Below are 13,344 nucleotides of genomic sequence, written 5' to 3' on the forward strand. Positions count from 1 at the left end.
CTCTTCGTGCCATATCAAAAAGAAAGGAGGACCAAGACTCTGTGGCCTTCGTCAGGGATATCTTTAGAGTTGTAGTCTTGTTCTTCTTTGTTTACTGTAACTTATCCCTGGTGGATTTGGGATATTTCTCGTTGACGTTTTGTTCTGGAGATGTGATATACTGTAATCTTTTCCCTGATCTGTGTGTGTAGATGGTGTTTTCAGTGCTGAGTTCCATCCTGAAGCACCCATGTATGGAGCAGTGGTTCCTGTCTCTGGAGTTGTCCTCCGTCCCTCCTACCTCCCTCAACCCTGTCAGGCTGAAGCTGCTGTGTGCTCAACTGTCTGACTGCATCCTGGGTCTATTACAGACCTCTGCCGCCGCCCTTCGACCCCTGGACTCCCTCTATCTCCTCTCCCCCTACCTAGAGGCTGTTTCAAGGGCTCTGCTCAGAGAGCTTGGGGAGAGGAGGGAGAGGAGGGAGAGGAGGGAGGTCGACGAGGAGTCCCGGCCTGTGAGAGCCTTCATGGCCCTGCATACCTACATGGAACCCCCTCTCCTCCAGGAGCTGGTCTCTTCCCTTCTCCTCCTCCCTAAGGAGACCCTCATCACCCCGGGGGAGGGTGACAGGGAGGGAGAGAAGAGCTCCAGAGCAGAAGAGCTTAGTGTCTACGGACGCACGGCTCTACAGATCCTCACTGAGACCTCCTCCACCAACACCTCTTCATCTGGTTCCCCTGTCCTCCTCTCCCAGGCCCACCTCCAAGGCCTGGCCACCCTGCTCCTCTCCTGCTCTAGCCCGTCTCTGGAGACCTTCCTCCTGCAGGCCCTGAAGACCCAGCCAGGCAACGCTAAACTCCTCCACACTGACGTCCTGCTCCATTGTCTCCAGGGGCCTGTTACTGCAGCCACCCAGGCCATCGGGGTAGCCCTGCTGCTGAACTGCTCTTCTCACAGGCTCTGCTTCGAGGTGTGGTGCCTGCAGCCGCAGAACGTGGAGAAACTCACAGACCAGACGGAGACATTCCTACCGCTGGTCAACAGTTACCTGCAGACTGCAGCCAGGGAGGACCCGGCCAGGCCTAAGGAAGGTAGGTGGTCGTGGTCTTGTTTGCTGTGTCTGCCTCATTGTTACTATATTTATGCCTCCGCCGGGGCGAATCCTTATTTCCACTTATTTAGTCTCTCCATTGACATTTTAATGTTTGACTTAGGAAGTGAAAAATGTATGGTTGGTTCTTAACTATCACAGTCACCGTGTTTGACATGTCCATGTTGTCCCACAGTTCAGAGAGCGGTGCTGAAAGCCCTGAAGAAGGCCCTGTTCCCCAGGCTGAGCCTTTCTGTGCTGGGGCAGGACACAGGGGAGGCCCTGGGGGCTGTGGAGGTTGTGGAGGCTCTGTCTAGTCTGGTCACACTGGCAACTAAGGTCAAGGACATCAGAGAGCTCATCACCTCCTTGCCTGCTGCCCTGCAGAAACTAGACGGCTTTGAGAGGTAATGCGTTTGTACGGGTATTACCTCAGTAAAACATAGCCGAATACAACAGGTGTAGACCTTACTTTGAAATGCTTACTTACAAGCCCTTAACCAACAATACAATAAATATTTACTAATTAACCAGAGTAAAAAATGTAAGAGAAACAATAAAATAACAATAGCGAGGCTATATACAGGGGGTACAGGTTAGTAATGAGACTATATACAGGTTAGTAATGAGGCTATATACAGGGGGTACAGGTTAGTAATGAGACTATATACAGGGGTACAGGTTAGTAATGAGACTATATACAGGGGTACAGGTTAGTAATGAGGCTATATACAGGGGGTACAGGTTAGTAATGAGACTATATACAGGGGTACAGGTTAGTAATGAGACTATATACAGGGGTACAGGTTAGTAATGAGGCTATATACAGGGGTACAGGTTAGTAATGAGGCTATATACAGGGGGTACAGGTTAGTAATGAGACTATATACAGGGGTACAGGTTAGTAATGAGACTATATACAGGTTAGTAATGAGGCTATATACAGGGGGTACAGGTTAGTAATGAGACTATATACAGGGGTACAGGTTAGTAATGAGACTATATACAGGGGTACAGGTTAGTAATGAGACTATATACAGGGGTACAGGTTAGTAATGAGACTATATACAGGGGGTACAGGTTAGTAATGAGACTATATACAGGGGTACAGGTTAGTAATGAGACTATATACAGGGGTACAGGTTAGTAATGAGGCTATATACAGGGGTACAGGTTAGTAATGAGGCTATATACAGGGGGTACAGGTTAGTAATGAGGCTATATACAGGGGGTACAGGTTAGTAATGAGGCTATATACAGGGGGTACAGGTTAGTAATGAGGCTATATACAGGGGTACAGGTTAGTAATGAGGCTATATACAGGGGTACAGGTTAGTAATGAGACTATATACAGGGGTACAGGTTAGTAATGAGACTATATACAGGTTAGTAATGAGACTATATACAGGGGTACAGGTTAGTAATGAGACTATATACAGGGGTACAGGTTAGTAATGAGACTATATACAGGGGTACAGGTTAGTAATGAGGCTATATACAGGGGTACAGATTAGTAATGAGGCTATATACAGGGGTACAGGTTAGTAATGAGACTATATACAGGGGGTACAGGTTAGTAATGAGACTATATACAGGGGTACAGGTTAGTAATGAGGCTATATACAGAGGTACAGGTTAGTAATGAGACTATATACAGGGGTACAGGTTAGTAATGAGACTATATACGGGGTACAGGTTAGTAATGAGACTATATACAGGGTATACAGGTTAGTAATGAGGCTATATACAGGGGTACAGGTTAGTAATGAGGCTATATACAGGGGTACAGGTTAGTAATGAGACTATATACAGGGGTACAGGTTAGTAATGAGACTATATACAGGGGTACAGGTTAGTAATGAGACTATATACAGGGGGTACAGGTTAGTAATGAGACTATATACAGGGGGTACAGGTTAGTAATGAGACTATATACAGGGGGTACAGGTTAGTAATGAGACTATATACAGGGGGTACCGGTTAGTAATGAGACTATATACAGGGGGTACCGGTTAGTAATGAGACTATATACAGGGGTACAGGTTAGTAATGAGACTATATACAGGGGTACAGGTTAGTAATGAGACTATAAACAGGGGGTACAGGTTAGTAATGAGACTATATACAGGGGTACAGGTTAGTAATGAGGCTATATACAGGGGGTACCGGTTAGTCCATGTAATTGAGGTAATATGTTCATGTAGGTAGGGGTAAAGTGAATATGCATAGAGAGTAAACAGAGAGTAGCAGCAGTGTAAAAACGAAGGGGGCGGTCAGTGTAAATAGTCCGGGTGGACATTTAATTAACTGTTCAGCAGTCTTATGGCTTGGAGGTAGAAGCTGTTAAGGAGCGTTTTGGACTTAGACTTGGCGCACCGGTATCGCTTGCTGTGCGGTAGCAGGGAGAACAGTCTATGACTTGGGTGACTGGAGTCTTGGACAATTTTTTGGGCTTTCCTCTGACACTGCCTAGTATATAGGCCCTGGATGGCAGGAAGCTTGGCCCCAGTGATGTACTGGGACGTATGCACTACCCTCTGTTGCGCCTTGCGGTTGGATGCCGTGCAGTTGCCATACCAGGCGGGGTTGCAACCAGTTAGGATGCTCTCGATGGTGCAGCTGTATAACTTTTTGAGGATCTGGGGATCCATGCCAAATCTTTTCAGTCTCCTGAGGGGGAATAGGTGTTGTCGTGCCCTCTTCACAACTGTCTTGGTGTGTTTGGACAATGATAGTTTGTTGGTGATGTGGACACCAAGGAACTTGAAACTCTCGACTCGCTCCACTACAGCTCCGTCGATGTTAATAGGGTCCTGTTCGGCCCTCCTTTTCCTGTAGTCCACGATCAGCTCCTTTGTCTTGCTCACGTTGAGGGAGAGGTTGTTGTCTTGGCACCACACTGCCAGGTCTCTGACCACCTCCCTATAGGCTGTCTCATTGTTGTCGGTGATCAGGCTTACCACTGTTGTGTCGTCAGCAAACTTAATAATGGTGTTGGAGTCATGCTTGGCCATGCAGTCATGGGTGAACAAGGAGTACAGGAGGGGACAAAGCACGCACCATTCCTCGGATCTGTGTGGCAGATGTTGTTGCATCTGTCTGTTTGTAGAGGAAGCAGACAAACAGACTGGATCGTTAAGGGGAGCAGACAAACAGACTGGATCGTTAAGGGGAGCAGACAAAACAGACTGGATCATATAGGAAGCAGACAAACAGACTGGATCATATAGGAAGCAGACAAACAGACTGGATCATATAGGAAGCAGACAAACAGACTGGATCGTTAAGGGGAGCAGACAAACAGACTGGATCATTAAGGGGAGCAAACCGTCTGGCCCAGCGGCTTGTGAATGTTGACCTGTTTAAAGGTCTTGCTCACATCTGCTACGGAGAGCGTGATCACACAGTCGTCCGGAACAGCTGGTTCTCTCATACATGTTTCAGTGTTGCTAGCCTCGAAGCGAGCATAAAAGGTATTTAGCTCGTTTAGTAGGCTCTCATTACTGGGCAGCTCGCGGCTAGGTTTCCCTCTGTAGTGTAATAGTTTGCAAGCCCTGCCACATCCGACGAGCGTCAGAGCCGGTGTACTAGGATTTAATCTTAGTCCTGTATTGACGCTTTGCCTGTTTTGATGGTTCATCTGAAGGATATAGCGGGAGTTCTTATAAGTTTCCGGATTAGTGTCCCGCTCCTTGAAAGCAGCAGCTCTTGCCTTTAACTTGGTACGGATGTTGCCTGTATTCCATTGCTTCTGGTTGTGATATGTACGTACGGTCACTGTGGGGGCGATGTCGTCTGACCACTTCCGTATTGAGCGAGTCACTGGTACTTCCTACTTTAGTTTTTGCTTGTAAGCAGGAATCAGGAGGATAGAATTATGGTTAGATTTTCCAAATGGAGGGCGAGGGAGAGCTTGAATGCGTCTCTGTGTGTGGAGTAAAGGTGGTCTAGGATTTGTTTTCCTCTGGTTGCATATGTGACTTGCTGGTAGAAATTAGGTAAAACAGATTAAAGTTTCCCTGCATTAAAGTCCCCGGCCACTAGGAGTGCTGCATCTGGATGAGCATTTTCTTGTTTGCTTATGGCTTTATACAGCTCGTTGAGTGCGGTCTTAGTGCCAGCATCGGTTTGTGGTGGTAAATAGAGGGCTACGAAAAATATAGATGAAAACTCTCTTGGTAGATAGTGTGGTCTGCAGTTTATCATGAGGTACTCTACCTCAGGTGAGCAATACCTCGAGACTTCCTTAATATTAGACATCACGCACCAGCTGTTATTGACCAATAGACACACACCCCCACCCCTCGTCTTACCAGACGTAGCTGTTCTGTCCTGCCAACGCACAGTTTCGAACGGAGATCATCCAGTTTATTCTCCAGTGATTGCACGTTGGCCAATAGAACGGAAGGTAGAGGCGGGTTACCCACTCGCCGACAAATTTTCACAAGACAACCCAATCTCCGCCCCCTGTATTTCCGTTTTTTTCTTCACGGGAATGACGGGGATTTGGGCCTGGTCTCGGAGAAACAGTATATCCTTCGCGTCGGACTCATAATTTAGTAATTTTCGAGGTGAGAAGCTCTTTTTGGTCATAAGAGACGGTAGCAGCAACATTATGTATAGAATAAGTTACGAACAGTGACGGGGAAACAACACGATATTGCACGTTTGGTTAGGAGCCCGTAAAACGTCAGTCATCCCCCCCCCGGGGCCATTTATTAGAAAGTCAGCCTATTTCAGTTAAATACACACATCTACTAGGGTTACAGGGGACCATGTATCAACAAAGTGTATTTTTTTCTCTCTCTCTGTCCCTCCCTTCAGATGGCAGCTGGTGGACCCCATCAGTTCTGTGCTGTCTGTCTGTCCCGAGGAGCTAGAGGTGTGGAGGACGTCTGTCCTCTCTGCTGCCCTCCGGTGGCTGAGCGCTTCCTACGGTCACAACAGAGACCAGAACACGGCACCACTCACACAGGAGGACAGCGTACTGAATAGACTAACAGTACTACTGGTGGGTCCACAGTCTTATCATGCTAAAATACATGTTGTCCGCATCCCAAATGACTCCCTATTCCTTATATAATGCACTATTGTTGACCAGAGGCCATGAGAAATGTTTTGTTAATATGTCAACTTAAATTACGTTGTTTCTGTTGTACATTTACAATTTTAGTCATTTAGCAGACGCTCTTACGGCAGGGAGTGCATACGTTTTCGTACCGGTCCCCCCGTGGGAATTGAACCCACAACCCTAGCATTACAAGTGCCATGCTCTACCAACTGAGCCACACAGGACTACATTGGTAACTCAGAAGCAAACTTTTTTTTTTTTTTTTTTTTTTCCCCCTCAGACTTTTCCAGAAGACATCACAGCAGCTGAATGGAACAGCTTTGTCAAGGCTGGACTGAAGTAAGTGATTGTTCTTATCCTTTATTCAGATACAACTATTCTGTTGAATATATAAATGTATATCGTGTCTGTTGGGGGGGGTCTGTCTGTCGGGGGGGGTCTGGGTCTGTCGGGGGTCTGTCTGTCGGGGGGGGGGGGGAGGGGGGTCCGTCGGGGGGGTCTGGGTCTGTCGGGGGTCTGTCTGTCGGGGGGGGTCCGTCGGGGGGGTCTGGGTCTGTCGGGGGTCTGTCTGTCGGGGGGGTCTGGGTCTGTCGGGGGTCTGTCTGTCGGGGGGGGGTCTGTCTGTCGGGGGGGGTCTGGGTCTGTCGGGGGTCTGTCTGTCGGGGGGGTCTGGGTCTGTCGGGGGTCTGTCTGTCGGGGGGGGGTCTGGGTCTGTCGGGGGTCTGTCTGTCGGGGGGGTCTGTCGGGGGTCTGTCTGTCGGGGGGGGGGGGGGGGGGGGGTCCGTCCCGTCGGGTTTCATGTGATTTATCTAACCTTTTATTTCTCCAGGTCAGTCTGAGATGTAGATATATTATATATATATTAACATATTCACCAGTAGATATATTATATATATATTAACATATTCACCAGTAGATATATTATATATATATTAACATATTCACCAGTAGATATATTATATATATATTAACATATTCACCAGTAGATATATTATATATATATTAACATATTCACCAGTAGATATATTATATATATATTAACATATTCACCAGTAGATATATTATATATATATTAACATATTCACCAGTAGATATATTATATATATATATATCCTCTAGAGACATATTCACCAGTAGATATATTATATATATATATATCCTCTAGAGACATATTCACCAGTAGATATATTATATATATATATGTCCTCTAGAGACATATTCACCAGTAGATATATTATATATATATATATCCTCTAGAGACATATTCACCAGTAGATATATTATATATATATATCCTCTAGAGACATATTCACCAGTAGATATATTATATATATATATCCTCTAGAGACATATTCACCAGTAGATATATTATATATATATATCCTCTAGAGACATATTCAACAGTAGATATATTATATATATATATATATATATATATATATCCTCTAGAGACATATTCACCAGTAGATATATTGTAGATATATATATATATATATCCTCTAGAGACATATTCAATAGTAGATATATTGTCCTCTAGAGACATATTCACCAGTAGATATATTATATATATATATATATCCTCTAGAGACATATTCAATAGTAGATATATTGTCCTCTAGAGACATATTCAACAGTAGATTTATTGTCCTCTAGAGACATATTCAACAGTAGATATATTATATTATATATCCTCTAGAGACATATTCAACAGTAGATATATTATATATATATATATATATATCCTCTAGAGACATATTCAACAGTAGATATATTATATATATATATCCTCTAGAGACATATTCAACAGTAGATATATTATATATATATCCTCTAGAGACATATTCAACAGTAGATGTCTGTTGTTTATGGAGAATATTTTCCTTCCCAGGTATCGCTACAGAGACCCTAACTTCCTGAGCACACTGAACAGGATGTTGGATCTGATGTATGGAGGTAGTGAAGGACCTAAAGAGCTGGTGCCTCTACCTACCATCCACATGATGGCCTCCAGCCACTCCCTGTTCCTACCCATCATGCTGGGAGACGAGGAGGACCTTAGTGGGAACACACAGGTTAAAGGTACAGAGTTGGGGGCCATTTTGTTGTTCTCTGTGTTTTTTTTTTCCTAACAGCCCATCCAGATCAGAAGTTTGCTGCTCCTAGAATTCTTTATCTCGGTGGTGTTTTCCCCCCAGCACCAGTTCTCTAAGTGGTGTTTTCCCCCCAGCACCAGTTCTCTAAGTGGTGTTTTTCCCCCAGCACCAGTTCTCTAAGTGGTGTTTTCCTCCAGCACCAGTTCTCTAAGTGGTGTTTTCCCCCCAGCACCAGTTATCTAAGTGGTGTTTTCCCCCCAGCACCAGTTCTCTAAGTGGTGTTTTCCCCCCAGCACCAGTTCTCTAAGTGGTGTTTTTCCCCCAGCACCAGTTCTCTAAGTGGTGTTTTCCCCCAGCACCAGTTCTCTAAGTGGTGTTTTCCCCCCAGCACCAGTTCTCTAAGTGGTGTTTTCCCCCCAGCACCAGTTCTCTAAGTGGTGTTTTCCCCCCAGCACCAGTTCTCTAAGTGGTGTTTTCCCCCAGCACCAGTTATCTAAGTGGTGTTTTCCCCCAGCACCAGTTCTCTAAGTGGTGTTTTTCCCCCAGCACCAGTTCTCTAAGTGGTGTTTTTCCCCCAGCACCAGTTCTCTAAGTGGTGTTTTCCCCCCAGCACCAGTTCTCTAAGTGGTGTTTTCCCCCCAGCACCAGTTCTCTAAGTGGTGTTTTTCCCCCAGCACCAGTTCTCTAAGTGGTGTTTTCCCCCCAGCACCAGTTATCTAAGTGGTGTTTTCCCCCAGCACCAGTTCTCTAAGTGGTGTTTTCCTCCCAGCACCAGTTCTCTAAGTGGTGTTTTCCCCCAGCACCAGTTCTCTAAGTGGTGTTTTCCCCCCAGCACCAGTTCTCTAAGTGGTGTTTTCCCCCCAGCACCAGTTCTCTAAGTGGTGTTTTCCCCCAGCACCAGTTCTCTAAGTGGTGTTTTCCCCCCAGCACCAGTTCTCTAAGTGGTGTTTCCCCCCAGCACCAGTTCTCTAAGTGGTGTTTTCCCCCAGCACCAGTTCTCTAAGTGGATCTAAGTGGTGTTTTCCCCCCAGCACCAGTTCTCTAAGTGGTGTTTTCCCCCAGCACCAGTTCTCTAAGTGGATCTAAGTGGTGTTTTCCTCCAGCACCAGTTATCAGTGGGATGTGCATTCCCCCCTCGTTTTCTCCGTTCACTTCCAGATCCATACCGATACAACTATAATGGTCAGCTATTTGTAACGCACTAAACACTGTGTAACGCAGCACTAAACACTGTGTGTGACGCAGCACTAAACACTAGACGTTAACACACAGTTCTCTGTCTGCTCTCTCTTCCAGAGGCCCTGGTCTCTCTCCTGCTCAGCCTAGTGAAGAGAAGTCCTGCTGTCTGTAACAGCAGCCACTTTGTAGTTCTACTGGGAGGCTACGGAGCCACTCTCAGTACGACAGGTAACAGAGCTGTTCCTTCTGTGTGCTTTTAAATGGCTTCCTATTCTACCGTTGGCTGACCATGTCTTTTCTGTGCAGATCAGAAACTGTTACTGCTGCTGCAGGAGTATGAACGAAACGGCATCAGTCTGGTAGACTTTCAGTAAGTTTATTCATTTATTATCTTTCATCTCAGTAAGTTGTGTGTGTGTTGGCGCGTCCGTGCTTTTACACTGATATTGGTGTGTGTGTGTGTGTGTGACCTGCAGGTGCATGCTTTGGGGCCCAGCAGCGGTGGAGCACCATAAGGCCCGGAGAAGCCTGGGCGTTTCCTTGTGGCAGCAACCCAGCTCTGAGGACCTCCTGGCTCTGCTCAGCCCTGACACCATGATCAACACCATTACTCACTTCCCCCTGCAACGCAGGATCATCCTACAGGTAACACACACACACATTATGTTTAGATACTGGAGTATTTCCTGAACATGTGACATGAGAAAGAAAGGACTCTGGACCTTTTTTAATTAGACTTTAACTAGACTAACTAGTCCTCAGATTGTTTCCTGTTTTATATATTCTGGGAAAACTCTGGGCCCTGTTCATGTGGTGTAACAATAAGATGGCTGTGTGATATGACACGACGCTCATCTTTCTTCAACAGGAGGGTAAAGAGCTGATTTTCAAAGATGAGGAAGTGAAGGATCTTGGGAGTGTGTACGACCCCTGTTTCCTCCTGCCTCTCTTCAGCGCCATGCTTCAGCCAGGTGACTACTGCCAATTAAACAAACACCTGAACATCAAAGCGTTTAAACATCCAAGCATTTAAAATAACACACTTTTTACTGAAAAATTTGACACAAGTCAAAAAGATGGTGAGACATGAAAACAAGAATTGACACACAGGTTTAAAAAAGACATTTATCAAAATAATACTGAAGAACATTGAAGTCAGTGCCAGTAGGCCAGACTAAAAACGGGTTCCTCGCTTATTTAGCGCCAATATTATTGTTTGTGAAACCACTTTTTATTTTAATTTTTTATTAATCAATAAATCCCTGATTATGGGACATCTAAATACACACTGTGACGGTGAACCAATGCTGTTGCTACTGCACAGCCTAAACCAAACCGTTGTCCTTCCTTCCCTGTGACAGAGTCTGTGATAGACTGTCTGAAGTTTGTGTCGAGTCACGGCCTCGGGGTGACGATGGTGTCCCTGAGTAGTTATGACCCCAAGCTGAGGGCAGCGGCCTACCAGGTCCTGGCTTCATACCACCATCATCTGGAGGCTGCTCGCTTCAGAGAGAAGAGACAGGTACACACACACATACATACATACATACATACATACATACATACATACATACATAATCAGGCTCACATACATGCATGTACACGCTAAAAACACACGTACGCACGAACACACACACTGGTCTGTCATTATTTTGCAGTTCATCTCGTGTGAGGGAGATGGTGAGACATACTGAGTGGACAAAACATTAAGAACACCTTCCTAATATTGAGTTGCCCCCGGTAACAGCCTCAGTTGGTCGGGTCATGGACTCTACAAGGTGTTGAAAGCGTTCCACAGGGATGCTGACTAATGTTGACTCTAATGCTTCCCACAGTTGTGTCAAGTTGGCTGGATGTTTTTTGGGTGGTGGACCATTCTTAATACACACAGGAAACTGTTGAGTGAAAAACCCAGCAGCGTTGCAGTTCTTGACACAAACCGGTGCGCCTGGCAAGTTACTACCATACCCCGTTCAAAGGCACTTAAATCTTTTGTCTTGCCCCGTTCACCCTCTGAATGGCACACATACACAATCCATGTCTCAAGGCTTAAAAAAAGTATTATTTAACCCGTCATCCTCCCCTTCATCTACACTGATTGAAGTGGATTTAACAGGTGACATCCAATAAAGGATCATAGCTTTCACCTGGTCCAGTCTAGGTCATGGAAAGAGCAGGTGTTCCTAATGTTTTGTACACTCAGTGTGTATATAGGGAATAGACTGTCATTTCAGACACAGACATCGCCTTGTACGTGAGTGGTAATGTTCTGTATTAACCAGGTCTCTCTCTCTGTGTCCCCCCCCCCCCAGCTGCTGTACCTGCTGGACATGGTAAAGAATGGGATCAGACAGCAGAACCTCAGGATGCCCTTCTTACTGACCACGTACATCACTAAGGTGGCCCTGCAGATGCTGAAACCAGAGGACCACATGTACGTGGTGGTGAACAGGTTCCTGCTGTCCCATCAGTGTCTGGACTTCAGAAGGGTTCCGGAGTTCTTCAAACTGTTCTACAGCTGTGACATGGAGGTACAGTATTACAGTAGTATAGTGTTAGTATTACAGTAGTATAGTGTTAGTATTACAGTAGTATAGTGTTAGTATTACAGTAGTATAGTGTTAGTATTACAGTAGTATAGTGTTAGTATTACAGTAGTACAGTGTTACAGTAGTATAGTGGTACAGTAGTATAGTGTTACAGTATTACAGTAGTATAGTGTTACAGTAGTATAGTGTTAGTGTTACAGTAGTATAGTGTTACAGTATTACAGTAGTATAGTGTTACAGTAGTATAGTGTTAGTATTACAGTAGTATAGTGTTAGTATTACAGTAGTATAGTGTTAGTATTACAGTAGTACAGTGTTAGTATTACAGTAGTACAGTGTTACAGTAGTACAGTGTTACAGTAGTATAGTGTTATAGTATTACAGTAGTATAGTGTTAGTGTTACAGCGGTATAGTGTTACAGCGGTATAGTGTTACAGCGGTATAGTGTTACAGCGGTATAGTGTTACAGCGGTATAGTGTTACAGCAGTATAGTGGTACAGTAGTATAGTGTTAGTGTTGTAGTAGTATAGTCTTACAGTAGTATGGTGTTACAGTAGTAAAGTGTTAGTGTTACAGTAGTGTATTGGTACAGTGGTAGTGTTACAGTAGTATAGTGTTACAGGAGTATAGTACTACAGTAGTTTAGTGTTACAGTAGTATAGTGTTACAGGAGTATAGTACTACAGTAGTTTAGTGTTACAGAGGTATAGTGTTAGTCTTACTCAAGGTTGTACTTTAGTCCTATGTAAACCCTGACAGTATTCCACTAGGTTGTTCTCTGATGAATGAAATAGTTGGCTGAGAAACTATTCTGTCATATTGGATTGGTGTTTTGTCCAGTTATTAAAGGTGGATGCTGTGTGTTTAGCCCAGTGGATGTTATCAGTATGGAGGTGACTCGTCCGTGACATGTTGTTGTCTCTCCTCTCAGCACAAGGTGGAGAGGGAGTGGATTCTGTCTGTCCTAGAGGAGGGCCTGACAGACAGACAGTGTTATGATATGTTGGACCAACAGGGGATCTTCCAGACGCTGCTAGGATTCTGCTGCAGCCCACTCTGTGATCAACACACTCGGGTACAAACACAACAACATCCCCCCTGCCATGGTTTCCATTTTGAAAAATGTGGCACCAGACAGTTTTAATTTACCGGACATTTTGAGAAATGTATCTGACCAACATGCATTGGGGTGAGAGTATTGACACCCCTTGATTTCTCCCCCCCCCCCCCCCCCCCCCCCCCCCCCCACACACATTTATTTGTTACAGCCTGAATTTAAAATGGATTCAATATAGATTTGTTGTTACTGAGCTACACACTACCACATATCAAAGTGAATTTTTATTTTTATTTTTTTTATCGTATGTCTTGAGTCAATAA

General features: G+C 44.9%; 1 protein-coding gene and 1 non-coding gene across 2 annotated transcripts in view; one reads left to right on the plus strand and one right to left on the minus strand.

Moving 5' to 3' along the window:
- Nucleotides 1-13,344, plus strand: part of urb1 (URB1 ribosome biogenesis homolog) — a 53,562-nt gene that overhangs the window by 28,281 nt on the left and 11,937 nt on the right. The window contains exons 22-33 of the mRNA XM_029773878.1: nucleotides 192-1,071; nucleotides 1,267-1,477; nucleotides 5,895-6,081; nucleotides 6,422-6,480; nucleotides 8,030-8,220; nucleotides 9,531-9,641; nucleotides 9,720-9,783; nucleotides 9,890-10,058; nucleotides 10,282-10,384; nucleotides 10,775-10,935; nucleotides 11,726-11,944; nucleotides 12,896-13,039. Coding sequence (XP_029629738.1) covers nucleotides 192-1,071; nucleotides 1,267-1,477; nucleotides 5,895-6,081; nucleotides 6,422-6,480; nucleotides 8,030-8,220; nucleotides 9,531-9,641; nucleotides 9,720-9,783; nucleotides 9,890-10,058; nucleotides 10,282-10,384; nucleotides 10,775-10,935; nucleotides 11,726-11,944; nucleotides 12,896-13,039 — 2,499 coding nt within the window. The remainder of the gene's footprint in view (nucleotides 1-191; nucleotides 1,072-1,266; nucleotides 1,478-5,894; nucleotides 6,082-6,421; nucleotides 6,481-8,029; nucleotides 8,221-9,530; nucleotides 9,642-9,719; nucleotides 9,784-9,889; nucleotides 10,059-10,281; nucleotides 10,385-10,774; nucleotides 10,936-11,725; nucleotides 11,945-12,895; nucleotides 13,040-13,344) is intronic.
- Nucleotides 6,293-6,365, minus strand: trnat-ugu (transfer RNA threonine (anticodon UGU)). The gene has a single exon. It is a non-coding gene; the product is annotated as a tRNA-Thr (tRNA).

This window comes from Salmo trutta, chromosome 13 (assembly GCF_901001165.1).
Source record: "Salmo trutta chromosome 13, fSalTru1.1, whole genome shotgun sequence".
Lineage (NCBI taxonomy): Eukaryota > Metazoa > Chordata > Actinopteri > Salmoniformes > Salmonidae > Salmo > Salmo trutta.